General features: G+C 44.3%; 1 protein-coding gene across 1 annotated transcript in view; it reads right to left on the bottom strand.

Moving 5' to 3' along the window:
- Positions 1–10731: 10731 nt before the first annotated feature.
- Positions 10732–26488, bottom strand: part of TFAM (transcription factor A, mitochondrial) — a 28645-nt gene continuing 12888 nt past the window's right edge. Inside the window, exons 4-7 of the mRNA XM_073548252.1 lie at positions 23739–23888; positions 22542–22637; positions 16572–16628; positions 10732–11339 (exon numbers count right to left, since the gene is read on the bottom strand). Coding sequence (XP_073404353.1) covers positions 11091–11339; positions 16572–16628; positions 22542–22637; positions 23739–23888 — 552 coding nt within the window. The 3' untranslated portion in view covers positions 10732–11090. The remainder of the gene's footprint in view (positions 11340–16571; positions 16629–22541; positions 22638–23738; positions 23889–26488) is intronic.

Here is a 26488-nt window from a genome sequence, read left to right as displayed (position 1 = left end):
AGTGAGGTTGGGGAGCAGGTGGGAAGGGATGGGGTCAAGTGCACAGGTGGTGAGGTGATTTGGAAAGATGAGTAATCTCTCCTTCAATGATGTTGGAGAGGGAAGTTATTAGGAAAGGGCAGAGGTCTGGTATATTGAGCAATTGGGGTGGTGGAACAGTAAAGGTTTACCTTGTTTGGTCGATCTTATTTTTGAAGTAGGTGGCAAAGTCCTCGGCAGAGATAAGGGGAGTTGGAGGTGGCAGTGGTGGGCGAAGGAGAATTGAATGTGCTGAACAGTTGTTTTGGGTTGTAGGATAATGAAGACACAAGGATTGTGAAATAGGTCTGTTTAGCAGAGGTGAGGGCTAATTTGAAGGCAAGTGTAGCTTGTTTGAAAGCAATGAAGTGGTCTGGCAGGCGTGTTTTCTTCCAACGCCGCTCCGCGACTCTGGATGATTGTCGAAGTTTTTTGGTGAGATTTTTGTGCCAGTGTTGTCTATTGATTCGTCGCACTTGCCATGCAAGAGAGGGGCGACAGTCTATGGCTGATGTGAGGGTGGCGCTGTCCATGTCGTGGGCTGAAGATATGTAGGACAGAAGTAGAAGAGAGTCTGAAAATGTCTATGTGTGCGAGGTTTCTGCGATGATGTGCTAGTGGCTGGACATGAGGGTCAGGTGAGGACAGGGATGAGATGGTCAGATAGGGGGAGGGGAGAGGTTGTGAGATTAGATAGGGAACAGAGGCGGGTGAAGATGAGGTCTAATGTATGTCCATCTGTGTGGGTGGCTGTGGAGGACCACTGACTAAGTCCAAATGATGAAGTGACAGGAGTTTGGAGGCTGCAGGTGTCAGTAGGGATATTAAAGTCACCCATGATGTTGGTGGGGATGTCAGCAGAGAGAAAGTGAAGAAGCCAGGTGGAGAATTGGGAAAGCAGGTCGGTGAAAGAGAGTGACCGGCTTATGTTATATTTTAGTAGGAGAGGTCTGAGGTTAAGGAGCAGGTCTGCAGGTGAAGTAAGGTAGGGGGGTAAGAGAGAGGGGGAGATAGTGATTTGGTTTGAAGGTACAGGGGTTTGGGGATAGCGAAGGAAAGAGGACTAGTGGAGCAAAAACTGTGAGGGCAATTGTGAGCATGGTTAAAGGGCAGGGTAAGAAAAGAGGCAAGTAAAATTAGAAGACAGTGATTATTCTTACCTTCTGACCGATTTCCGGTATATTTCTGATGTCACACTTCAAATGATATCACATCTGACCAAGGTCATATTTGACCAGCTCCATTCAACTTATACCATTCAAATGTCCATGAAATGAAGCCAGGTGAGAGAGAGGGAGGAGGATGGAGCAGGAGGACAGTTCACAGAAGGGAGCAATTAACAGATTGCAGTTAAGAGAACATTTGACTAGTATCAAAGCTGAAGAAAGAGACAGAAGAAGATGGAAAGATGGGGCTAGGTGTGAGGAGAACGGACATAGCAATATGCATTCAGTAAATTTGAAGTATGGTACATGGAATTAAAGTCAGGGAAAAAGATGCAGCGTACCAGTTAAAACAGAGGAACAGAAGTACATGGGGTTCTGGGGTGCAGTGGGTATTCTGGATTAAAAGATAGTTCAGACTGGATGGACAAATATCTTTATTTCGGCTTTGTTAACTGTGTTACTATGATGCGGTAAATCCAACAGCTGTAAACGTCTATGCGGTTTGTAGGCATCTTTTGTGTGCACAAATAAGTGATACTTCTACTCTTAAATTTGCTGGAATAGAAAGAGCCCATAGACAGATTAGGGGTGGTAACTGAAAAGCAGAGAATCATATTGGATTTTAAATTACAGTAATTATAAGAACTCCTTTAGGACTTACCGTAATGTAAGACAGGATCTTAGCCTCCAGTATATGTTATTTGTTGCTTCATTTGGTTGATTATATAGCACGCAAAAAGGTTTTACTTGGTTTATTAATTACTTGTATGTCTCTTGCTATTGGCAAATGATTAGCATGTTATTTGTAACCTACAATACTTAATGGTGGCTCATGGACGTTTTTCTAGACTATGAGTAAGGTTTTATGCGAAAACGCGTTGTTTTAGCGAGTGATATAAGGTTTCCATGATCATTTTTAAATGTGCAAATGTAAAAATAGTTGAAGTTGTATTACTTACCCTGCTTCATAGCTGGAAGATTCTTCTATTTCTTATTTAGTCTATTGAGCCTTCAGTATTCTATAATTTTAGGGCGAACAATCAAAAAACGCCAACTCCACTCTAATGACGTAATCCTAACTGCAGTTGCATCACTTTTACAAAATGTGTAAGGTATGTACTGTAGTTTTAACATATTTCTGTATGTTTTTTCAGATATGCCTCGTTCTTGCATTAACAAAGTGGATAGTTTTTGCTAACTATGCAAAGAAGTCACTTTTGCATCACAAAGGTGAAACCTGATTACTATCATAAGGAAAGCCTACAACCTGTACTTTGGCTGGAGATCAGGACAAGAGTTGGTCTCCACATACATGCTGCAATAGAAGTGCATCACATCTTACCCAGTGGGTGCATGGGAAGAGGCAATCTATGACTTTTTCAGTCCCAATGATCTGGAGAGAGCCAACCGATCACGCTACCAATTTATATTTCAGCATGGTGCCCCCGTTAGGAAAGGAGTTTCAAAGATGAAGAAGTGGACTTTACAGCATCCAAACATTCCATCTGCAATATTCCCAGTACCACATACAGAAGAATTGCCGATTCCAAAAGCACCAGAAACATTTTCAGTGGCGTCAAGGAGAGGAAGAAGGTGGTACTTGGTGTCAAGAAACATCTTCCTCTCGCGACCTCTCTGTCAGAAACCTCAACTGAATCACACCTCATAACACAAAGTGAGCTGAACGATCTGCTTAGATATTTGGATCTGCCCAAGAGTAAGGCTGACCTCTTAGGAGGTTCCACTGCTGTGGCCTGAAACCTAGCAGGCGATGTTCGGATTTCTTTGTTCGGCAACCGTGATAAAGATATTGTCCATGAATTCTTCATGGAGGGTGATTTGGTGGTATGCAACAACATCAACAATTTAATCTCTGACGATAAGTCATAATATACAGGAATAGACCCGGTTCAATCGATTCGTCCAAAAGAAGCCCAAAAGCAGTCTTGCTGCATAATGGCAATGCGCCATCTTCAATTCCAGTTGGTTATGCAGTCCACAGGAAATAAACCTATGACAACATGAAAGAGCTGTTGAGGTGCCTGAACTTTGACCAACATTTGTGGCCCCACTGTGGTGACTTAAATGTGGTTGCCCTCTAACTTGGTCTCCAAGGTGGACCCACAAAGCACTGCTGCTTACTGTGTGAGTGGGATAGTCCTGTAAGAGAATATCATTGCAATAAAACAGACTGGGCCTCTCCAACATTCACTTCAGCCAGGTAGTAAAAATGTCTTGCAACCAGCACTTGTTGAGCCACATAAGATTTAGTTACCACCATTGCAAGTTAGGCCTAATGAAGACCTTTGTAAAGGCAATGGGTAAAAACGCAAATGCATTGAATTATTTCATTTCCAAGGTTGAGTCAAGCAAAGATAAAGGAAGGAGTCTTTATTGGAACTCAGATTTGTAAGCTTCTTCAAGATGAGGAGTTTCTTTGATTGTTGCAGGGCAAAAAAAAAGGCTGCATGGGTAGCATTCACATTAGTGATAACTGCTTGCTTGGGAAACTCAAGCGCAAATAACTATGAAGATTTGGAGGAAAATCTCCTCAAAATATAAGGATCTTGGCTGTAACATGTCTTTAAAAGATTCATTTTGAACATTTGCATCTAGACTTTTTCTTTACCATTGCATATATGAGGTTTATATAGTGGTCCTAGGGGACATTCCCAGGTGCAAAGGTGTAGGTAGGGTTTTCAGATTGGGAAGGGGGGCGAAACTTGTGAGTAGGCAACTAACCAGATAACCCTAATTACAACTATGGTGGAGCACCCTAATAGTGGATGTAGGAGAACCTCAGCAGATGACCATGGTGTTACTAAAAAAAAAATCTCTATACAAAGACCAACACTGATATTACTGCCATATGGTGACCATATAGTGGGAGATACCAGTCCTGCAGACCATGTAAGTGATTACAGTACAGTTATAGATAGTGACTTATAGATGACGTTCTTTCTGGTGGAGTCATTCACTTTTACCGTCATTTCACTCTGGCCTAAACCGACACGACAACTTCTCCAGCCAGGACTCGACTGCAGAGATGACAAAAAGACATATACGACTTCTCACATTTCCAGCACCGTCTCCATCTATCCTCAACCTGCACAAACTCCTCATCCTGCTGATACACCAATGCTGATCCGCTGCTGTTGTATGTGTGGTACTGTGTGCCCTCTAGATGGTTAAATAACCCTTTAGAATATATTAATGCCTTGTCCAAGTGCAGTAGAAAAGAGCTCACATTTTTCACCCTAGAAAGTAAAAATGCCCTCTGTGTTCCCCTCTGACAGTCACAATAACCAGAGTGCCCCTATAACAATAAGTGCCCACTTAACATTTATTAATGTCCCGTGTCTCCCCTTGTACAGCTCCTCTCTACAGTATGACACTCCCCTATACACAATATAATGCCCCCAGCACTATATAATACCCCTGCACAGTATACTGAACGCTTAGTAGCCAAACTTTTTGATGGCGCTAACACTGTATAATGGCCCCCACACTGTACAAAGACCCCACATTAGTTCCCACACTATATGATGGTCTACTCACTTTAATCCCCACACTGCATGATAGCCAACATATAGCCGCTATATAGTATGTGTTCCCCATAGGCTTCCATACAGTATAATGCACTCTTCATAGGCCACCATACAGTATAATGCACTCTCCATAGTCTCCTATATAAGATAAAGCTCTTCCCAAAGGCCTCTATATAGTATAATGTACTCCCTATAGGCCTCTATATAGTATAATGCACTCCCCATACTCCCCCCCCAAAAAAAATATAATGCACTAATAAAAAAAATTAACAATAGTCACCTCCCCTACTCGTTCCCTAGCTGCTCTGGCCTCTGCAGTGCCCTCTGAGCGCACACACACCTCAGCAGGAAAATGGGGATGCTTCTTTTTATCTGTATTTAGATTCCCTGGGGAGCCAGTGGAACAGGTTCAAAGGAGGCGGGGTCACCACTTCAGGAGGCCGTCAGCAGCAGCAAAAGTGGGGTGATGCTGCGGTGTCTGTGAGCAAAAAAGTTGTCAACGCTGGTGAGCGGAGTCCCTTTTCCCTATAATATCCCTGCTGTGGGCTTCGGGAAAATGGCTGCCGGATGCAATGCATGAGCAGATCTCGGGAGACAAGATCCACAAAACTCCTATAGCCAGCCTTCATTAATTGATATTGACTAGGAATGTGTTCTAAAGTACTAAAAAGTACATAAAACAGCTATTCCACTTTTGAATAAGAATAGTGCAATACATATTAAATAATACAAATATACATATCCCCATTAAAAAAGGACAAAGTTTACTTATTAAATATTTACTTATCTGCAATTACATATTTGCACTATTATACACAGTATATGCACCATTTTTCCTGGTATGGTCTTTGTATTATTTTCCATTGTCCTTTCATTTCTGTATTACAAATGCTATCCAAAATATGTTGTTTTGGGCAACTTTTTGCTCCTCTAGCCCATTTCCATTTTTAATGTCGCAGTTATATTGTTTGTTTTTTTCATTTTATCTTTTTAGTATCAACTTAATGATCTAATTGGTATAATTATTACCGTATATACTCGTGTATAAGCTGACCTGAGTATAATCCGACCCCCTAATTTTGCCACAAAAAACTGGAAAACTTATTGACTCGCGTATAAGCCTAGGCTGGAAAAAGCATCTACTGGTAAATTTCAAAAATAAAAATAGATACCAATAAAAGCAAAATTAGTGGAGACATTAGTAGGTTAAATTTTTTTTGAATATCCATATTGAATCAGGAGCCCCATATAATGCTCCATACAGTTCATGATGGCCCCATAAGATGCTCCACACAAAATACGCCCCATATAATGCTGCACAAAGGTTAATAATGGCCCCATAAGATGCTCCATAGAATATGTCCTATATGCTGCCCCATAAAATGCTCCATACATTATGCCCCCATAAGATGCTCCATAGATTATGCCCCCTAAGATGCTCCATACATTATGCCCCATATGCTGCTGCTGCAAATAAAAAAAAAAAAAGCATACTCAACTCTCCTCACTGGGGGCCAGGTGCCGGTGTCCTGAGCAGGCGGTGACACCGGCGAGCTATGGGGGACAGTTGCCGGTGTCGCCGCTGGCTCAGGACCCCGGCACTGGCGATATTCACCTGTCCAAGGTCCATCGCTGCAGCATGTCTGCCAGTGACCTTCAGGCAGCAGAGGGCGCGGCGCGCACTGAAGTCACCGCGCCCTCTGACCTGATCATCACAGCCAGAGGACACGGAGGACAGAGCGGCCGCAGCAGTGGACCGGGGACAAGTGAATATCGCATATACTTACCCCCTCCTGGCGCGGTCTCTGCAGCCCCCTGCTTCTCCCACGGTCTCCGGCAGCTATTCCTTCCTTCAGCGGTCACGTGGTACAGCTCATTAACCCCTTAATCCTATATGACGCACTATCCCGTCCATGTGCCCTGGGACTTAATTCCCAGGGATGGGATAGTACGTCATAGCGATCAGCGGCGCTCACTTGGTGAGCGCCGCTGATCGCGGCCGGGTGTCAGCTGATTATCACAGCTGACACCCGGCACAATGTGTCAGGGGCGGTCACGGACCGCCCCCGACACGGTAACCCCTTGTACACCGCGATCAAACACGTTCGCGGTGTACCGGGGGTTAAAGGGAAGCATCGGCAAGGAGGGGGCTCCCTCAGTGCTTTCCTGAGCCCCCCACGGCAGCGCAATGTGCAGCGCTGCTGCAGGGGGCTCTTTCCCTACAGGCCCCCGGATCCAAGATGGCGACGGGGACCTCGGGGGCCTGTAGGGAGCTGACTTCCTCACTGCCTGCAAAGCGCAGGCATGAGGAAGTCTGCGTCTATGACTGTGACAGATCTGTCACAGGACAGTGATGTCCCACCTGGGACAATGTAATAAAGTTAAATTAAAAAAAAGTGTAAAAATAATTTAAAAAAAAAATAAAAAAATCGCTAAATAAATTAGTAAAAAAATTATTCCCCAATAAATTCATTTTTTGAAAATAAAAAAAAACAAAAAAAAACAATAAAAGTACACATATTTGGTATTGCCGCGTCCGTAACGACCCGCCCTATAAAACTGTCCCATTAACGAACCCCTTAAAAAATAAAAAATGAAGCAAAAAATAGTGATTTATCATACCGCTGAACAAAAAGTGCAATAACGCACGATCAAAAAGACGCATATAAATATCCATGGTACCGCTGAAAACGTCAGCTTGTCCCGCAAAAAACGAGCTGCCATACAGCATCATCCGCAAAAAAATAAAAAAGTTATAGGTCGCAGAATAAAGCAATGCAAAAATAATTATTTTTTATATAAAATAGTTTTCATTGCATAAACCGACAAAACATAAAAAAACGACCTAAATGAGGTATCGCTGTAACCGTACTGACCCGAAGAATAAAACCGCTTTATCAATTTTACCGCACGCGGAACGGTGTAAACGCACCCCCCAAAAGAAATTCATGAAACGCTGGTTTTTGTTCATTCTGCGTCCCAAAAATCGGAATAAAAAGCGATCAAAAAATGTCACGTGCCCGAAAATGGTACCAATAAAAACGTCAACTCATCCCGCAAAGAATAAGACCTCACATGACTCGGTGGGTCAAAATACAGAAAAATTATAGCTCTCAATATGTGGTGATGCAAAAACTATTTTTACAATTAAAAAGCGTCTTTTAGCGTGTGACAGCTGCCAAAAATAAAAACCGCCATAAATAGTAAATTAAACCCACGTTATCACCCCCTTAGTTAGGGAAAAATAATAAAACTAAAAGAAAGTGTATTTATTTCCATTTTCCCATTAGGGTTAGGGCTAGGGCTGAGATTAGGGTTAGGGGTGTGTTGGGGTTAGGGTTGGAGTTAGAATTGGGGGTTTCCACTATTTGCGCACATCAGGTGCTCTCCAAATGCAGCATGGCGTCTGATCTCAATTCCAGCCAATTCTGCGTTGAAAAAGTCAAATGGTGCTCCTTCCCTTCCAAGCTCTGCCATGTGCCCAAACAGTGGTTTACCCCCACATATAGGGTATCAGCATACTCAGGACAAATTGCAAAACAACTTTTGGGGTCCAATTTCTCCTGTTTACCCTTAGGAAAATAAAAAATTGGGGGCAAAAATATTTTTGTGGAAAAAAAAAAATATGATTTTTTTATTTTCACGCCCAGGCGTTATAAACTTCTGTGAAGCACTGGGGGGTTCAAAGTGCTCACCACACATCTAGATAAGTTCCTTGGGGGGTCCAGTTTCCAAAATGGTGTCATTTGTGGGGGGTTTCTACTGTTTTGGTACATCAGGGGCTTTCCAAACGCAACATGGTGTCCGATCTCAATTCCAGCCAAAAACGTCAAATGGCGCTGCTTCCCTTCCGAGCTCTGCCATGTGCCCAAATAGTGGTTTAGCCCCACATGTGGGGTATCAGCGCACTCAGGACAAATAGCACAATAACTTTTAGGGTCCTGTTACCCTTGGGAAAAGATAAATTGGGTGTGAAAAGATCATTTTTGTGGAAATATTCATGACTTTAATGAGCGGTACTATGTTGACCGCTGAAGGAGGGTGCCTGACACCGTGGGAGCGTCGGGGGGACTGCAGAGACCGCGCCAGGGGGGGGGGTGGTTCAGTATGATCTGACACCCCCACTCCCGCCGACCCCCGGTATATAACTCGCGTATAAGCCGAGAGGGGGACTTTGAGGCCAAAAAAATGGGCTGAAAAATTTTGGCTTATACACGAGTATATATGGTATATTAATGTTGACTGGAATATTTTTTTTCTATTTTACATGGTAGTTTTTCTTTGGCTATATTTTTTTGGGATTTCCTTTTTTTGGTAGGGTTATACAATATCTTCTTGACATGGAACCTATTAGAATAGATTGTTCTATTTGTATATAGCAATTTCACCAAATCTAATTGTTTTTAGCTCTAGGGGACATCCAAACGCACAGCAAAAAAAAATTGCATGTACTTATTACTTGTGGGTTTTGTTGCAAATGTCACAGTATGCATTGTAAGAGAGTGAATTCCTTGGTGAAAATTCACAGAAAGATGACATGCTGTCAAAGTCCATACTGTAAATCCACAGAAACTAACAAGAAAATATACGGTAATCTAAGGCATTAGATCAAAGTGGTGAACATATATTCCCTTAAGAACACTTCTTAATAATAATCATTTAAAAACACACCTCCCCAGTGAAAAAGGGCCATTGCCCTAAAAAATTAGTCTTCTCATCAATGGCATCTGGCAACTTTCTGCTATTGTCATGGCCCCCTGATGAACCGTCAGTGCGGGGAAACGCGTCTGGGCACGTCCTGCAAATGATAAGTCACCTTATGACTGTATATTTATCTATGGGGCTAATTAATTGAGCCTGATCTTTTCTATCTGGCGACTTTTTTTGTGGGATGGTTTACCACCATTGTGCTAGTATTATTGTGCAGCTTACTTACATCATTGGGGCACATCCTGCAAATGTTAAATCACCACTATAACTGTGTATGTATCTATGGGGCTGAACAATTTAGCCTATTTAATCTTCTCTATGTGGTGATTTTTGAGGGATGAATTACCACTAATGTGCTAAATTTTGTGCAGCTTGTTTACATAATTATGCATTTTGAATTGTTATTATATTGACAACCTAGGCATACCGGTGATTTGAATACCTATGGCCTTTTTGATGTGATATATTTTATGACCAGTTTTTTGCTTTCTTCATTTCTATCCTATTTGATTATTGTTTTCTCACCTTTGCAATCAGGTTGAGATAGAGGAGAGAGCCTTCGTTGAGTGGGGGTGCCAAATATCATTTTATGGTGCCAACCTCCACAGCAAGGCAGGCTGACAGATCGACCCTTTACAGGCCTCCTAGATTTTTCTGGTCAAAGACTATTTTTTTTAGGGCAAAGGCCCTTTTTCACTGGGGAGGTGTGTTTTTTAAATGATTATTAAAAAGTGTTCTTAAGGGAATATATGTTCACCATACTGTAAATCCCCACGATATCTGTTATATGGGCCTACTCACGTAAGAGTGGAGTCAGCCCTCAATATAACCTCAAATATACTGATGGAAAAACTGAGCACAACTTTTTATGCTGCATTTTTCCCTGAAAGGGATAGAACATGCTGACGCTAAAAAAAAAAAATGCAACCTACTCCAAACAGCAGACAATTTATGATCATTTTGTGGGAGCGAGATTTTTTTTTTTTAAGTTTACTACATTTGAGAAAAAGGTAGATGTGACTGACTATCATTAAAGGGATGTTTTTACTGATAAATTCCGATAGCCGGGCAATGACAATATGTCCTTGTCCCCATTTTTACTAGAGAGACAAATCGCACATAACACAGGTGATCATTCTCAATTCAATGGTGTGAATGATTCATAAAGTTCACAGATCTCCCCTTTCGCCTGGGACGCCCTCATTGTTAGGATCAATGTGGATTCACCTGCAGATATTTCCACTACACTGGTCAGATGGCTACAAATGTCTATAGGTGGAAAACATCTGTTCAAAGATTTACCATACATTTATTATTCTCTCCATATAAAAGAATTAAACATAAGCACTGAAACAAGTCAGATTAATAATAGGACGGAGAATCAAACATTGGACATTATTTAATGGACTGACAAAGTTGTTGAAATGGATGGAGTCAGTTATTTGGACAACGGGACAGTCCTATGTGGTCTGGACTGAATCTGAAAAAGCCTGAAAGCATCACTCATGGAAGAAATGTCCATACAGTTACTGGAAACCGCCTTGGTTGCTCAAAGGTCATGTCACTGCCATCATGATGAGGCAACCCCAAGGCATAGAACAATATTTTTCTGCATGGCATGGATACACACCTGGATCAAGCCCCAGCTTTACTCTTCATTCTCCCATTTGTCTGCCTTTTTACCTTCTCTGGCAGGTTTCATGACCTTCCCGACACTTTTATTGTGCGGCTCCTTTTTAGACTTTGCTTCATGCATCTCTGCTGAATCTCTAATAAACCGCTTTCTAGACTTCCGTCGTATAAGATCTTCTCTCCCAATTTCGAGCATCTGCTCCTCCCAAGCCTTCATTTCATTTTCATACCTGATCTTGTCATCTTGAGCCAGCTGGATATACATCTGTAAGAACACACCGAAAAGAACAATCTCACTGGACACTGCGCACGTGAAATAAAGAGTGAGGTGGTAGAACATTCCTCAAAGGTCTAATCATCAGTCCATGATCGTTCTTAAAGGAGTTTTACACCTTCAAAAACTATGGCCCCATGTATTTATAGCTAATATAAATATAATCAGTAAATGCACAGTTTTATGGGTTGCGTTGCACATCTCATAGCAGAAATGAAGAGACACCGTTGACGGGACCCAGCTGGACGTCTGCAAATATCATGCATATAGCCAATTAATTTAGGCCCGTGCAGGATATCTGACTTTGTAGGAATGCCACCTCTACAAGTGGCTCTCTACACCCAATGTCAGTTAAGGCTCAAAAGGGAGAGATGCTACACAATCCTTTTATTGGAACATGGTCCTTAACCAGTTAAAGGGAACCTGTCAGCAGGATTGTGCATAGTAACCTACAGACAGTGTCAGGTCGGCGCCATTAATCATAGAATCGTAGAGTTGGAAGGGACCTCCTGGGCCATCTGGTCCAACCCCCTGCTCAAAGCAGGATTCGCTAAATCATCCCAGTCAGATGTCTGTCCAGCCTCTGTTTGAAGACTTCCATTGAAGGAGAACTCACCACTTCTCGTGGCAGCCTGTTCCACTCATTGATCACTCTAACTGTCAAAAAGTTTTTTCTAATATCTAATCTGTGTCTCCTCCCATTCAGTTTCATCCCATTGCTTCTAGTCTTTCCTTGTGCAAATGAGAATAAAGTTGATCCTTCTACAATGTGACAGCCCTTTAGATATTTGTAGACAGCTATTAAGTCTCCTCTCAGTCTTCTCTTTTGCAAACTAAACATTCCCAAATCCTGCAACCTTTCCTCATAAGACAGTGTTTGCAGACCGGTCACCATTCTGGTCGCTCTTTTCTGAACTTGCTCCAGTTTGTTGATGTCTTTTTTAAAATGTGGTGCCCAAAACTGGACACAATATTCCAGATGAGGTCTGACCAAAGAGGAGTAGAGGGAAATAATGACTTCACGTGATCTAGACTGTATGCTTCTGTTAATACATCCTAGAATTGCATTTGCCTTTTTTGCTGCAGCATCACACTGTTGACTCATATTCAGTCTGTGATCTATTAGTATACCCAAGTCTTTTTCACATGTGCTGCCACTTAGCCCTATTCCACCCATTCTATATTTGCTTTTTTCATTTTTATTGCCCAGATGTAGTACTTTGCATTTTTCCCTGTTAAAAACCATTCTGTTAGTTGCTGCCCACTTCTCCAGTTTATTTATATCTTTTTGAATCCTCTCTCTCTCTTCTCTAGTATTAGCTATCCCTCCTAGCTTTGTGTCATCAGCAAATTTAATCAGTTTACCCTCAATTCCTTCATCTAAATCGTTGATAAAGATGTTGAACAATACAGGGCCCAGGACAGAGCCCTGTGGTACCCCACTTGAGACATTCTTCCAACTGGATGTGCAGCCATTTACGACCACTCTTTAGGTCCGATCACTAAGCCAGTTATGAATCCACCTAACAGTTGCCTTGTCCATTCCATACTTAGTCATTTTTTCAATAAGGATTGTATGAGAGACTTTGTCAAATGCTTTGCTTTAGTCAAGATATACTATATCTACAGCATTTCCTTGATCCACCCAATCAGTGATACCGTCATAGAAGGAAATTAAGTTAGTCTGACATGACTTATTAGTTACAAACCCATGCTGACTCTGTTTAATCACTTCATTCTTATCCAGGTATTGACATACATGTTGTTTAATAATTTGTTCAAAGATTTTTCCTGGTATAGAAGTCAGACTCACCGGCCTATAGTTACCTGGGTCCACCTTCTTCCCCTTTTTGAAGATAGGAACAACATTTGCTCTTCTCCAGTCTTCTGGCACTTCTCCTGTTCTCCAAGAATTTTCAAAGATTATAGAGAGGGGTTCAAAAATTTCTTCTGCTATCTCCTTCAGTACTCTGGGGTGTAATTCATCTGGACCTGGAGACTTGAATTCATTTAGGTTAGCTAAGTGTTTCCTCACTGTCTTTCTGTTTATAGATATCCTGGATTCTTCTATTCCCTTAATAGGACAGTGAATAACAGTTGATGTTACATTTCCTTTCTGAGAGAAAACAGATGCAAAATAGGAATTTAAAAGTTCAGCCTTCTCAACATCCTGTCTTACCATTTCATCATTTTCATCCTGTAAAAATCCTATAGCATCTTTGCATCTTTGACTTTTCTTTTACTTTTGACATATCCCCAAAATCCTTTATTATTTCTTTTGACATCTCTTGCAAGCCTCAATTCATTTTCAGCTTTAGCTAATCTGATTTGTGCCCTGCAGGTTCTGCAGACAGCATTATATTCTTCTTTAGATATGCCTCCCTCTTTCCATTTTATAAACATTTTTTTCTTCCTTTTTAGCATGTGCTTAAGTTCTGTGTTCATCCATCCTGGTTTCCTTAAATGCTTCCTATTCTTCCCTCTTTTCGGAATTGTTAACAACTGTGCTTTGAGAATTTCATTTTTCAAGATTTCCCATCCTTCCTGGACATTTTTGTCCTTAAGGATATCCAGCCATTGGATCCCTCCAATTCTCTTTCTGAATCCCTTAAAATCTGCCTTTCTGAAATCTAACCTTGACGTCTAAGTCTTCATAGGTCTTCCGCCTCTAGTTATCCAAAATTATAAAATAGCATGGTCGCTACCTCCTAGGGTCCCAGCCACTTTTACCTCCTCAACCATTTCCTCCCTGTTTATAAGGATTAGATCCAAGGTAGCAGTTCCCCTTGTTTTCTCCCTTACCTTTTGGAAGATAAAGTTGTCAGCAAGAGAGGATAAGAATTTCCTTGACCTTTTAGTTTTGCCTGAGAGAGATTCCCAACAAATGTCTGGATAGTTGAAATCTCCCATGACAACTGTGTCATATTTTTTGGAGAACTTGGCCATTTGATGCATAAAGAGTTCATCCATATCTTCAGCTTGCACAGGCGGCCTGTAGTAAATGCCTACAATGGTGTCCTTTCCATTGTTCTGTCCTTGTATTCTTACCCAAACAGTTTCCACAGAACTCCCTGTCTCTGAAGCTTCAATCTCTGTGCAGATATACGCGTTTCTAACATACAATGCGACACCTCCTCCTCGTTTATCAAGTCTGTTTCTTGCAAATAAGTTGTATCCTTCTAGCCTTGTATTCCAATCATGTGTATCGTCCCACCAAGTTTCAGTGATTCCAATGACATATTTCTTTTCCTGTGTTAGTAGTTCTAATTCTCCTTGTTTGTTGCCCATGCTTTGTGCATTAGTATAGAAACATTTTAGTTTGTGATTGGTTTCTCTTTCTCCAATATTTTTATTAATTAGATTCTTTCGTCTTTTTTCTTCCTTTCCAATTCTAATAGAGTTCTCAATAGCATTTGTCAGGTGTATGGCTTTTTCTGGTCTTTTGCTTCCCTTCCCATGTTGTTCTAGTTTAAAGCTTTCCTTACAAGTGTAGCAAGGCGACTTCCAAATACATGCTTTCCAGTCTTCGTAAGGTGCACCCCATCTCTAACAAGTAGTCCATCGTATAAGTAGTTCACTCCGTGATCCAGAAATCCAAATCGTTGCTGACGGCACCATCGACGTAGCCAGTTGTTCACCTGCAGAATCTTATTCCACCTCCTTGTTCCATGGCCATCCACTGGGAGGATGGAAGAGAAGACCACCTGCGCTCCCAGTTCTTTCACTTTCTTGCCTAAGTCTTCAAAGTCTCTGCAGATGGTTTCCAGGTCGTTTCTTGCGGTGTCATTTGTCCCCACATGTAGTAGCAGGAATGGGTAGTCATCTGTAGGTCTGAAGAGTCCTGATATCCTGTCAGACACATCTTTAATTTTTGCACCTGGAAGACAGCACATTTCTCTTGAGGTTATATCCGGTCTGCAGATAGCGGCCTCTGTTTCTCTCAACAGGGAATCCCCCATGACCACCACTCTCCGTTTCTTCTTCACAACATTTTTCTTTCTCCATCCAGGAGGACTCTGAAGGCGTACAAGGCTGCTGTTTGTTGGCAAAGTCTTATCCTGATGTATTTCTTCATCGTTTTCCTGCGTGAGAGCCTGGTACTGGTTTCTGAGCAGTATGGGTGCTGACTGCCTCCTGATCCTCCTGCTTCTCTGGGTCACATGTCTCCATTCCTCTGTTTCTTCAGGTGCACTTCGAATTTCTTCTCTTTCTGTAACATGAAGAGATAATTCTGCTCTGTCCAAGAACTCTTCACCTTCCTTAATCTTCAACGTAGCTAACCTCTCTTCGAGATTTTGCAACTTTTCCTCCAACAGGGACACAAGCTTGCATTTGTGGCATGTGAAGTTTGGCTTTTCCACTGGTAAATCTGTGAACATGTAGCAAGAAATGCAGCTCACCAAATGGCTCCTGGCCTCTTCCATCTTGAGATTTCTTAAAAACGATGAAAGATGAGCCAAAATATCGGCGCGCGGTTTTTCCAATTTCCTCTTTTCAGCTGCAACGGCCAAAACCCAGTGATCGTTGAGCTCGCGGAGACTCTTCACTTATCCCAGAAGGCACTGGGAATATGCAAATGATCTCCTCAAGACTCTTCCCCTGGTTATACTGATTAAGATGATACCTTGGTTGATGAAATCCGTCTTGTGGTTGTTTATTAATCTTTATTTTCAGTTTTGTGTTAATGAGATTCTCGTGTCCTAAGGCGGGGCTGGTGTATGTGGTGCTCTGATTAGATATTCATAATACAGACTGCTGACAGGTTACGGATCCTTCATTGATAGCGGCAGACGCCATTTTCAAATTGATTTTTTTTTTTCCTCCTAGCTGAATAACCTGAATAAAAGGTATTATTGGCACACAAAACATGTCATTTTGCTGCAGAGCAGGTGCCACGGCTGGCATCTGCCTGCAGAAGCGTTTTTTGAAGAATATACGGATATTCATTATGCAAACTAAGGGGCAGGTCAGTGAGGGATCAGTGACCTGTCAGCAGTCTGCATTATGAATACCTAATCAGAGCACCACATACCCCAGTCCCGGCTTAGAACACGACCATATCATTAACACAATACTGAAAATAAAGATTAAAGAACAATCACAATATGGATTTCAACAACCAATGTATCATTGTAATCAGTATAAAGGCGCCGACATGACACTGTGTTCGTTACTATGCACAATCCTGCTGACAGGTTCCCTTTAAAGGCATGCTATAATTACCTGTTTTTGTGAGTGAGGCAATCTATTCCAGTCCTCATGGAGAGTCTTCATCTTTCCCTGTATATAATGAAAAAATAAAATTAGACTCATCCTTAACTATAAAATAGGGATTTTTGTGTACTCACCGTAAAATCCTTTTCCCTGAGCCAATCATTGGGGGACACAGAGACAGTGGGTGTTATGCTGCTGCCACTAGGAGGACGCTAAGTAAACCAGAAAAAAAAGTTAGCTCCTCCCCTGCAGTATACACCCTCTCGCTGGCTGGGATTTCTCCAGTTCGGTGAAAAAAGCAGGAGCAGCATAAACAGTCAACAATAACCATAACCAGGTCAAAGCCAGTGAGCTAATAGGCTAAACAGGGTGGGTGCTGTGTCCCCCAATGATTGGCTCGGAGAAAAGGATTTTACGGTGAGTACACCAAAATCCCTATTTCTCCTACGCCTCATTGGGGGACACAGACAGTGGGACGTCCTAAAGCAGTCCCTGGGTGGGGAGCATACATCTGCTAATACCCCATGTACCACTGAGGTACTGTCGATTGCCAGCTGCGTCTGCCGAGAGCTGCATCCGCAGAGGCCTGAGAATGAATTAGGCAATGTTTGTAAAGGTATGCAGGCTGGGCCAAGTCGCAGCCTTGTGAATAGGCCTGAGAATGAATTTGGTAATGTTTTGTAAAAAGTATGCAGACTGGACCAAGTCGCAGCCTTGCAGACATGTTCTGTCGAGGCTTGATGCCGAATGGCCGAAGAGGTGCCCACTGATCGAGTGCGTCTTAATCCTCGCTGGCACAGGTGCGTTCCTGACACAGTAGGATTCATGAATCGGCAAGCGAATCCACTTGGCTAGTGTGCTTTTGACGCGGCTAGACCCTTCCTATGCCCCTCTGGAAGCATGAACAGGGCATCTGACTTATGGAAGGGAACTGTCCGCGAGATATACCGTCTCAGCGCCCTAAACACATCCAGGGTGTGGAGGGCCTTCTGAATGCGATGGACTGGTGCCTGACAAAAAGGAAGGCAAAACAATTTACTGGGAGAAAAGACTTCCCGTGATTCAGGGAGGACTTCAGTGTCCACCACCTGAGGGCTTGCCTGACCTGCAGGGACAGAAGGATCTGACGATCCAGGGAGAACGGGTTCTTGTTCCAAGCTAACAGCAACGCATGTTGTAAGGAACAAAGGTGGACCTGTGCAAATGGAACTGCATCCATCGCTGCCACCATCTTTCCAAGAACTCCCATGCTGAAATGAACAGAGTAAAAAAACGGAGGCTAACGAGTCCGCGCTGCCTGTAGTAAGGCTTGGGGCCTTTCTGGAGGGAGAATGACCAACTCGCAGGAAGTGTCCAAGATCATCCCTAAAAAGGACATCTGCTGAGCCGGTTTTGGGAAAGACTTTTCGAAATTTATGTTCCAGCCCAGGCGAGAAAGTGTATTACTGTTATGTCCACGGATTCCTCGCAGGCTGGAAGGGACGCCCTTGAGGAGCAGGTCGTCCAGATACGGTAACACCGCCACTCCCCGCAAGTGGAGAATGGCCATAACAGCCGCCATGAACTTAGTAAAGACCCTGGGGTGTTATGAATGGGTCACCGAGGAGGAAAACAAAAAAACCAAGTCCCAGAAAACCAGAGAGGTTGGTAACTATGCAGATTGCAGATCCCTGATCCTATCCACACAACTAGCAGTAGCAGTGAAGCGTTCCTACGATGACCTAGACGCCTCGTCACCCCCGGAGGACTACATAAGCATAAAGCAAGAAAAGGGGAAAACTAACTGCCCCAGAGCAGACCCCAAAGGAAGAGACAGCCCCTACACATGTATTGACGGTGAAACAAGATGAAAACACAAACACAGGCAGGAAAATAGGCCGAGCAAACAATGGGGCCCAAACTAACTATAAAGGATAAGAAAGAAAAGACACTGTCTGCAATCTGCCAAAAACCCTACAAAAATAATGTCCAACACTTCTAATAACAAAATTAACCCTGAAGTCACTAGACTTCTCCCACTATATCAGCACTCTGAAATATTCTGAGACAGAGCAAAAAAGAGGCCAATCTAATAAGGGACTAAAAAGCAAATTGGCAAATACAGATAAATAAGAGTGAAATTTCAGCACAGCCCCAGCCGGGGCTGGCTGAACACACAAAAAACTGAATAGACCAACAAAATCAAGTGTGAACATTAGCAAAAACACTTAGCTTTGAGAAGGCTGGAACAGAGCTGAAAACCAAGACCTCAGAAGACAGAAGCAATCACCAGCACTGACTTAGGGCGTCGGCTGTCTTAAATCCAGTCTAAGATTCCTGAGGTCCAATCGTCATCCTCATTATCAGGTGGTATTAAATCAGCCTCACTACCTCCTGTTACCACCAGAGGGAGACTGGAAGGAGAACTCACTACTGGTGGACCAGAGAATGCACTCACAACACTGGGGACGTTGGCGAGTCCGACGGGCAAGGCAACGAACTGGAAGCGTTGCTCGTGAATTGCAAAAAAATGCACGAACTGCTGGTGAGGCGGGCAGATCCAGAATGTGAAAGTAAGCGTCCTTGAAGTCGATGGATGCTAGGAGCTTTTCCTTTTTCCATGGAAGTGACAACTGACCGGAGGGATTCCATTCGGAGTCGCCATACTTTGACAAACTGATTTAACAGTTTGGGATCCAGAATGAGTCGGATCGTCCCGTCCTTTTTGGGAACCACAAAAAGAGGTTTGAATAAAAACCCCTGAACCTCTCGTGATGAGGGCCCGGAATGATTACTCCATCCCTTATCAGAGCCTGAACAGCCCGAAGGAAGGCTCTTGTCCTTTCCTTGGGGGATAGGAAAGGAAAAAAACAAGTTGGAGGGGAGAAAATTCTATCTTGTATCCGGAGGACACCAGTTACCTGACCCACTTGTCGTGGGCAACTGTGAGGTAAGTGTGGCTGAAGGAAAGTAGGCGGCTGCCAACTTTGTCGGTGTCTACCGGAAACCACAACAAGTCATTGGGTAGATCTATGAGATCTGGCTCCCCTAAATCCAGAAGCCCTAGACCTGGGTTTCCAAGAGCGGTTAGGTCTGTATGAGACCTGGGAGCCTCTGTCTCTTCGCAGGGACCGACCTGATCTGGTAGAGAAGGACCAACCGGAATTGTTGCGAGAAGATAGAAGACACGTCTGCTGTTGGATGCGAAACGGCCAAACAGCCCTTGTGTTGAGAAAGGAATTTACTTTTCCCTCCGGTAGTATCAGAAAAGAGCTGGTCCAGTTTCTCTCCAAAAGGACGACCCGTTTGAAAGGGGAGAAAAGACAATGCTCTTTTAGATGTGGCATCCGCCCGCCAGCCGCGGAGCAATAAGGCTCCTGTAATAGAGGTCGCATTAGCGGTAGTTTGAGCCGCGCAGTTGGCAACATCACCAGAAGCGTCTACTACAAAGTCTGCTGCGTGAATTATCTGTCTGGCGACAGTGGTCGCCTCCAGAGGAAGAATGGTGCCCTGGAGGGAAGTAATTAAGGCTTCTGCCCAAGCGGCCATTAGAGACCCAAATTGCCGCGAAAGAAGGCAAGATAGTCAATTTGATGATCGGAGGGGTTTCTGACTGAGGAACCCTCAGAAACAGATAGGAACGTTTTAGAAGCAAGACGCGATACAGGAGGGTCCACCGGAGGGGACTGTAACCAATCCTTCATTAGGTTTGTATCAATAGGGTATTTAGTCTGAGTAGACTGTTGCCCTGAGAACCATTTATGTGGCCGGTCCCTATGTTTCTGGATGGCTGGTAAACAACCTACGCACACGCTTGGTTTTTGTTAAATGAGATAGCGTGTGCTGGAGCGGGAATATTTTCCTCATTCAACTTCAGAATCCTGTTGACTGAATCTATAAGAGAATCAAGATACTCCTGATCAGATGTGGGATTCTGAGGGGCTGACGAGTCAGATTCAAATTCAGAGTCATGCTCGCTGTGAAACTCAGAAAAAGGCGAGCGAGAGGCAGGAGGTGCCGATGCTGAGGCGCGAACGTGACTGGACGCGTCATGGGTCAGCTTTTCAGAGACCTGACCATCCCTTGAACGAGGATGGCCCCTGCTGGTGGTTCTGACTTAAAGAGTCCTCCTGGAGGGAGAATATAGCCTGGGTCAGAGACTTCACCGACCGTGAGAGGGACGCGGCCCCCTCAGGGGTACTAAGCGCAGGAGGCCTGTCAGCCGCGCGGCGAGGCGTTGGAGCGCAGGTCAGGGCGCAGGCCAGGTCACAGTCCGTGTATAACGGATTAGTCTGTCCACTGGGTAATGCAGACTTGCAAATGGTACACACGGTATAAAAACGCAGTGTGCTTAATAACCACCTGTTTAGCCTCCTTAGATTGAGGCATAGCGCTCCTGAAAGGGTTAACGGCAGAGCCTGTCTGCAGAGAATGTGCCGGAAAAGGGTTGGTTAAGCTTTAATCTGAGGGCAGATGCAGCTTACCCACGGTCCTGTGCTGCGTCCCCCGGGAGGAATAGCGGTGGTCCTGTGGTGTCACCCGGTATCCGGTTGTCCAGAGAAGGCCTAGCGCTCCTGAGCTCTGGCAGGTCGCGCTCCGTGTTCTTCCAGCTGCAGGGTCTCATCCTCCGGGCGATGCAGCAGAGCTGGAGGAGGTCTTAAAGGGGTACTGCTCAATCGAACCACCCTGTGGTAGGGGGATGGAGAGCTGTGGGGCTGATTCAGGGCATCGGAAAGCGCTGCTCAAGTCCTTCTCCATGCACTCCTGTGCTTCCTTCCTTTTGCACTAGCCCTCGTATCCGTGGAGTACCGTACGGGAACCATTGTCAGAGGAATCAGCCCCATTCGTCGCAGGAAAGTGTACGTGAAGGGTTACTCCACGTGCTTGCCTGTTGTTGGTTCAGGGGAGAGCAGGCCGTAGAAAGGAACCGTCGCCCCCTTCACTCCATTAATTAAAAAATAAAAATTTACAGAAAATTCAAAAATAAAATAACGGTGGGGTCTGAAACCAGACCTAAGTGCCTCCTACAGACACTAAGCAGAGAACTGGAGAAATCCCAGCCAGCGAGAGGGTGTATACGGCAGGGGAGGAGCTAACTTTTTTCTGGTTTACTTAATGTCCTCCTAGTGGCAGCAGCATAACACCCACTCTCTCTGTATCCCCCAATGAGGCGTAGGAGAAAGAATAGTATCCAGCCATCGACATCCCCCAATTATATAAGACTGCAGAAAAGGACTTGCAAAAGAAAAGGGATTAAGACATAAAAGGGAACGATGTCAGCTAAATCCATTCAGGACTCCTAAACCAAGGGCATGGTAGCAAATCTAATAAAAGTTGGCACGCCAAAAGTTGTGACATTGAAGTGCCACCTGCTTTTCTCATCTCCTGAGAAAACCTGGGCATCTGTGCATACTAATAAAGAATAGGTGAATGTCTGTGTCCTTAGCCAAAAGTGTACATCAGACGCTTTCTAGATGAGCCTTTACTGCCTCCATAGGCATTCATGTACGAGAGGCCAAAAAATGTGTTTTTTGGTCCTCCGTCTGACTGCTATGCCCCTGCATATCACTTACTTAGCTGTATAAAAAGTTCTGCAAACCACAAATTCCTAAACAGTGTCCTGCTGTGGCAAATAAGTCAACCTTGTAATTCATCCAGACGCCGGCTCCTATCGGCCACATACATCCTGATCATATACACCAATCGTAGCCACAAGCAGAGTGTATCTAGCCTAGTTTGATGAGTGAGGATATCGTGTGCACTTACATACAGTTTTATTCAATTTTGTTATGAAATGTTTTGGTTTGGTCATTATTTTGCTAAAATGTTGGGGACTGCTGATATGCAAGATCCTAATAAACTATAATCAGCCGAATATGCAGCAACAAGCTTGCTGACCCGAACGTCAAGCAGAGAAGAATCAATATAACAGCACAAAACAATAATTTATGGTACTGCTGCTATCACACATCACCTGGTATATACAGTGTAAGTACATACCGTAAGGGAACTGCCTCTAGCGTCATGATAATGTTCAGACATAAAAATATTATAAGCGTTTCGGGGTCCTTTGGGTCTTCCAAGTAATGTCAACTCCTGGAGGAGAAAAATAAAAATTTATATACTGTAATTAAAAAAAAGAAAGCAAAATTAACAAAAAAATATCAATGAATCAATTACGGTTATGACTGATCACACTAAACGCTGAGGGGAGAAAGCTACAGGAGGTGTACAGAGAAACATCACAGAACACAAATGAGAAATCTAATCAGACTAAGGCAGCATTGTGTATTCAGTGTACCAGTACCATGTAAGAAACATCACCGTGCTCTGATAATTGGTCATAGTGATTTTTTGACGTTACATGACTATTGTTGCACAAACAATGAAGTCTAATCCATAAGAGAGCGCCAGCGCAAGATCAAAGCAAACTTCTAATGGGAAGAATAGTACAATATTCGTGTTATATTTATCCTAGTTTTTAGCGCTTGCACCTATTTTAGGATAGAGAAGATTAGACAATGGAGGCAAATGTGCACCTATAAAACATTTCCCCTAATCAAGCTTTAAAGCAGCAAATATGGCTTCCTAATAGAACGTTTGCTCTACACAGAAAACATGTTGTATTCATGGGTGACTCATTTTAATAACACATGGCATGGCTTGCCTATTCAAACTCTTCTCCAACACAGCTTTCATCTAATAGCCCACAGCGGACTGGATATTAGGGACTATAAGGGGCTGACAAACACATATAAAAGCTGTAATTGTGAAACCAGTCTTACTCAGTGGTGCACTGCTCCAAGACTGACTAAAGTCTTGAAAAGCAACAGTTGAAAGAGCACCGAATTGGATGATTTCGGCAGGACGGGATGACCATCTGCAGTGTATGGAGGTCTCCCAACTCTCCCCTGACAGAAAATGCCAGGGACATACTATAATTTCATCTGCCCTAACCATTGTTGTCAGAAGCCGCTGCCAGAGGAGTCCGAGGGAGTCTTTCACCTCCACATTTAAAACAAATGAACGTTTGTCTGACACTGACAATGATCTCATGTGTATGGGCAGCTTAACACCAGAGAAGCGGCACTGCAACCTCCGTGCCATGTGATCTGCGATATGTTACTAGTTCTTAAAAAAGAATGTGAAAACTTTATGTTATCCTGCAAAACTCAGGAGCATCTCATCCGGGCGTACCCTCCGATGTCTCATATGCTTCCTCTTCCCCAGTCTTCGCTTCTTTCTCTCTTTCAGCAGCTCTAACTCAAGGGGACTCAACTTCTCTTTATATTTCCGGATTTCATCTTTGTATTTCAATTGCTCTTCATGAGCTGCATCCACAAATGGCTAAAATAAAGCAGAAATCTTGACTGAAGAGAATGTAGAGAATTATAGAGAAAATGGTTTAAAACATTAATGGGATATCAGTGATGTTGACGGTGAACTTGTACTTTAAGGATAATATTAAAGCAGATGCAATATGTAATATATAACACGTAAGATGCTTCTGGTTTCGCACATCAGTTTTTTTCTCATACATGAGGAACAGTCCGTGTTTCTCTTGGTGTGCTGGACCCACTTTTGGTCCGGGTGTGTCTCAAACAAAAAAAACAGGATTTTTAAGTTGCTTACCGTAAAATCTGTTTCTCGGAGCCTTCATTGGGGGACACAGAGACCATGGGTGTATGCTGCTGCCACTAGGAGGCTGACACTATGCACAAAAAAGGTTAGCTCCTCCTCCGCAGTGTACACCCCACCGACCGGCAGGGAATTCCTCAGTTAGTGAGAAAGCAGTAGGAGAAGCAACAGAATAGATTGAAAAACAGAACAGACAACTCAACTGTAAATAACCAACAAACATAAGGACAGGAGTTGTAGAACTTGGGAGGGTGCTGTGTCCCCCAATGAAGGCTCCGAGAAACAGATTTTACGGTAAGCAACTTAAAAATCCTGTTTTCTCGTTCGCCTTATTGGGGGACACAGAGACCATGGGACGTCCCAAAGCAGTCCCTGGGGTGGGAAACAAACTTCCATCAGGCCAGCGGACTCACCACCGCCGCCTGCAGAATCCTTCTACCTAGGCTGGCGTCTGCCGAAGCGTAGGTGTGGACTCTGCAGCATTTCACAAACGTGTGAACCGATGAGCAAGATGCAGCTTTGCAAAGCTGCAGCACAGAAGCTCTGTGGCGTACCGCCCAGGAGGCACCCACTGCCCGAGTAGAGTGGGCCCTGATCCCGGAGGGGCTCCGCGACGCTTAACTCGGTAGGCTTCCAAAATTGCCGATTTGATCCAGCGAGCAACAGTGGCCTTTGACGCCGGGAGACCTTTCCGCGCCCCGTCTGGAATAATGAAAAGCGACTGTCTTTCGGAAGGGAGTCGTCCTAGACAGATAGACCCTTATCGCCCTAACCAGATCCAGCTTGTTGAAGGACCGCTCTCGGGAATGAGCGGGACTCGGACAGAAGGACGGCAGAACGATCTCCTCCTTGAGGTGAAACGAAGACACCACCTTCGGATGGAAAGAGGGCGGAGGCTGTAGAACCACCTTATCATGGTGAAGTACCAGGAAGGGAGATTGGCAAGAAAGAGCTGCCAATTCCGACACGCGCCGGACGGAAGTGATGGCCACCAGAAAGGCTACCTTCCAAGAAAGGAGAGAAAGGGAAATATCTGATAGGTTCAAAGGGAGGACCTTGCAGAACCCCTAGAACCAGATTAAGGTCCCATGGATCCACGGGCGCCCGGTACGGCGGAACCGTGTGAGCCACGCCCTGAAGAAAGGTCTTGACCTGAGGACAGGAAGCCAACGTCTTTTGAAACAAAATGGACAGTGCCGAAACCTGACCTTTCAAGGAACTGAGGGCAAGCCCCGCATCCAGTCCTGCCTGAAGAAACGCTAGGATTGAAGGGAGCGAAAAAGACATGGGCGCGAAGCCATAGGACTCACACCAAGTGAAATAGGCCTTCCAAGTACGGTAGTAGATCTTGGAAGAAGATGGCTTTCTGGCTCGGATCATGGCCTGAATTACTTGGTTGGAAAATCCTGCTTGTTTCAAAACCTCGGTCTCAACAGCAACGCCGTTAAAATGAGCGGCCGAGAATTGGGGTGGCAAATCGGACCTTGAGACAGCAGATCTGTTCTGTCTGGAAGCTTCCAGGGGGCGTCCGCGAGAAGGTTGACAATGTCCGTGAACCAAGACCTTCTGGGCCAATTCGGGGCAAGGAGAATGACTGGAATTCCTTCTGCCTTGATCTTCTTCAACAGCTTGGGCAGAAGAGGCAGGGGAGGGAACAGGTAGGGGAGTTCGAACTGCGACCAAGGAATGGCCAGAGTGTCGGCGCCCACTGCCAGAGTGTCTCGAGACCTGGAAACAAACTGTGGGACTTTCCTGTTGAGGCGAGACGCCAGGAGGTCTACGTCCGGGGTGCCCCACCGACGGAAGAGCAGAAGAAACACCTCCGGATGTAGGGACCACTCCCCCGCCGCGAGGCCCTCCCAGCTGAGAAAATCGGCGTCCCAGTTGTCTACGCCGGGAATGTGTACCGCGGAGATTGTCGGAACGGAGATCTCCGCCCAAAGAAGAATCTTGGACACCTCCGCCAGAGCTGAGACACTCTGTGTCCCCCCTTGGCGGTTGACATACGCCACCGCTGTGGCATTGTCTGTCTGAATCCGGACAGGCAGTCCCTTGAGGAGTTTCTCCCAGTGAACGAGAGCCAGATGGATCGCTCGAATCTCTAGGACGTTGATCGGCAGAGCTGAATCCCGATACGACCATCGGCCCTGAACCTTGTGGTTGCGGAACACTGCCCCCCAGCCGAGGAGACTGGCATCTGCTGTTACTATCTGCCAGTGAATGGGAAGAAAGGAACGACCCGATAGAATGAGAGGCGACGTCAACCACCAGTTGAGGGACCGCTTGATCCGGTATGAAAGATGAACAGG

Source organism: Dendrobates tinctorius, unplaced genomic scaffold (assembly GCF_039654945.1).
Source record: "Dendrobates tinctorius isolate UK_male_01 unplaced genomic scaffold, ASM3965494v1 ptg000156l, whole genome shotgun sequence".
NCBI classification, from domain to species: domain Eukaryota; kingdom Metazoa; phylum Chordata; class Amphibia; order Anura; family Dendrobatidae; genus Dendrobates; species Dendrobates tinctorius.
This window is presented reverse-complemented; position numbering and strand designations above follow the sequence as displayed.